The 2808-nt window shown below is 32.9% G+C and overlaps 1 protein-coding gene across 1 annotated transcript; it reads left to right on the top strand.

Moving 5' to 3' along the window:
- The first annotated feature begins 515 nt into the window (after window positions 1–515).
- Window positions 516–2515, top strand: LOC134265850 (uncharacterized). The gene is made up of 3 exons (XM_062748075.1): window positions 516–550; window positions 682–743; window positions 1031–2515. Exons 1-3 carry the CDS (start codon window positions 516–518, stop codon window positions 2146–2148), a joined length of 1215 nt encoding a protein of 404 aa, XP_062604059.1. The 3' UTR covers window positions 2149–2515.
- The last annotated feature ends 293 nt before the right edge of the window (window positions 2516–2808 follow it).

The raw sequence follows: 2808 nt of genomic DNA, 5'->3' as shown, positions 1-2808 counted from the left end.
CAGAAGAATGTGATCTCAGATATGGCTGTCCAAAGGCAAATACTGGTAACTATTATCAATAGTATTAATTAATTTGTTAACACAACCTGTATATCCGTGAAATATTTTAAGGACTAGAATTATCATCATAAGGGTTTTCTTAAATGCATAAATATATATAGTACATTTCGGATAAGACCTTAAAAACTGATGAGGTCCTGTATCGCATAAATCTTTAGCACGAGAAAGAACTCTCACTGCATGCTCAATATTCCCCGAAAAATTTTTGCCCTTCGTCAGTTTTTGTTGTCTCTGTTTGATTGTAAATCCTTGATGAAGACTGAAAACAATAATCTATTAAATATGCTACGCATTAAATGTACTTGCTTTCTCCTGCTTGGCACGTTATATTGTTCTTTTTACTAAATCTTCGTAATTCTGAAAAAAAAAAACAGAGACTAATTTGTTTTATGATTTAATGATCCTAAATACGCAAGGCAAGTAAACTAAGTTTCTTTGAGTCCTATTTCAAAGCAATGGAAGAAAATCTGATGTTTTACCTTAGATCCTGGTAAAAAATATATCAAGACTCTTTGCTCATCTGAGTAAAGAATAAATGTAACTTTTAAATCCAAATGCTTATTTCAATTTCAAATGTAATTGACTTTGATAATATGAGATAACAGAGTATCTTTCCTGTAGGTTCTCGAAAATAAAAGCCTCATCATCTTCTGTTACAAATCAGGTGTATACAGATCAGGCAGGTATGATCATGAATAATTGAAAATTATTCCAAAGGCGATTTATTTTTTATAAAATAATAATTGTTTGACGAAAAAATCATAATAGTGAAGAGAACAATTAGTTGATTTTAATTCCTTTAAAAAAATGTTAAAAGGCAGTACTTACTAATTACGTAGATAAATAAATTTGCGGCCATTTTATTGGTATCATGCATGTTTTTCAATAAATATGTTCGTATTATGTTTATATGGATGACAGTTACAATAGAGCAATGGCAATTATGACAAACGCGCTTTCTGTTAAGTAGAAAACCAGGAGGAACATAGATACGAGAGTCGTAGAAGCTCGTCCTCCACAGAGACTGAACCTGTTCTACAGAGGACACCAAATCATCAAGACCTGAACAGCTATACAGATCTAAGGTTCTCCCAGATGCAGCCTATGTATGACAACTCAAAGGACGAGGAAATTGTCCAGGAACCTAGAGCACCATCTGTTGATTCTCTCCCATCTCCAAGAAAGATAAATGGCAATAAAAATGAAGTAAATGACAACAATGACGCAGATCATGATGAGGCATACGAACGATATTTTGAACACGAAGGATACAACGTCTTGTCTCTACGTACACCTTCAATGGAGAAATCAATGACTCTGAGATCTTTAGATGCTTCATTCAAACTCGAGGACAATGCAGAGGGTATGCATGAAGAATATGACTCGATGGAAATGAAAGAGAAACAGAAAGAAGAATGCGCGTCAGAGTTAGGGATAAAGCAAAGTGAATTCTCTAAAAAAGTACTCAGCCAAAAAAGTTCAATAGATGAAACAATTAAAGATTATATAGAAAGTGCCCAACTGAATCGAAAACTTGGGATGATAAAAGATAATGAGACAAGCGCTTTAAATTCGATATCAAAAAGTAAAAGTTTTACCGCCCGAGAGTCGGATCGCCCAAAGCGTTTTTCTTCACGTCCTTATAGTTTGGCAAATAGCAGTTGGCGTAAACGACACACCGCTGGGTTGTCGAAACTTAGCAGAATATCAGATTACGAAGAAGTGTTTTCACTAGAAGACGAAGAATGTGATGGAGATAAACCTAAATGCTCAGACAGTAATATTCAAAGTAACAATGAGAGTTCCGATAACCAATCGATGGTGACTGTATCTATCGAAAATGAACATAAGAAACAGCCAATTTCCCCTGAAGACAAAGAAGATGAGTTTGAGAAACCATACGAAGAAATAGATTTATTGGAAAATGAGTCGCATATCAATACAAAAGAAAAGGACGGAAGTTTTGAACCTGATCCGTCAGATGCATACAGTCAGGTTCAGAAACGACCACAGCTTCAGTTTAATGACTCCAGTACGCTGTCTGTGGAACTGCTGAATGAGGAAGGAAAACTAAACACTAAGATGTAGCTCAAAGTCATTAAAAAGAAAACGAAGCACTAAGATGTAGCAAAATTTCAATTCAAAAGATGGCTGTATTTTTCAAATAACATACATTGTAAAAGAGAACGATATTCAAAGTAATAAACTGTTATAAATACTTGTTATCTGAAAATTTTGAAAACAAAAACAAATCATAATGTGTCAGCTGTCCATTGATTGTCAATTGTTTTTAACACGTTTTTCGTGCAATTTTCATAAAGCTATTCAAGGGGACTCTAGATCTATCATTTCAACAAATGTTTTTTTTCGCATTTTTCGTATAGTATAAGTATTTAGATCGTGGTGTTCGTATGTACCTTGTGCCTTTTGAAGTATTTGGAAAATAAACACAATATACTAGTATTTCAATAGTGCTGAAGTATTTCCATGTACACATAGAGGTAAATAATTAATGTTATCGATTGTAAGTGTTTTACAGGAAAAATCAAACTGCGTACCTGCACTCGTTCCAGGATATAAAATAATGATTACTGGTGTAAGGAATCTAATTAACTGAAAAAAATGAAATTATTGAAAAAAGTTTTATATTATATTATTATATATATATTAATAAAGTATTTAAAACTGGTGTTCGTATGTACGAAATATCCTTTTGAAGTAAATTAAAAAAATAAACACAAGGAAATA

The sequence above is a fragment of the Saccostrea cucullata genome, unplaced genomic scaffold (assembly GCF_032062105.1).
Source record: "Saccostrea cucullata isolate Sc308-1 unplaced genomic scaffold, CSIRO_AGI_Scuc_v1 ctg10466, whole genome shotgun sequence".
Lineage (NCBI taxonomy): Eukaryota > Metazoa > Mollusca > Bivalvia > Ostreida > Ostreidae > Saccostrea > Saccostrea cuccullata.
Note: the sequence above shows the minus strand (reverse complement) of the source record. Positions and strands in the feature narration are given on the sequence as shown.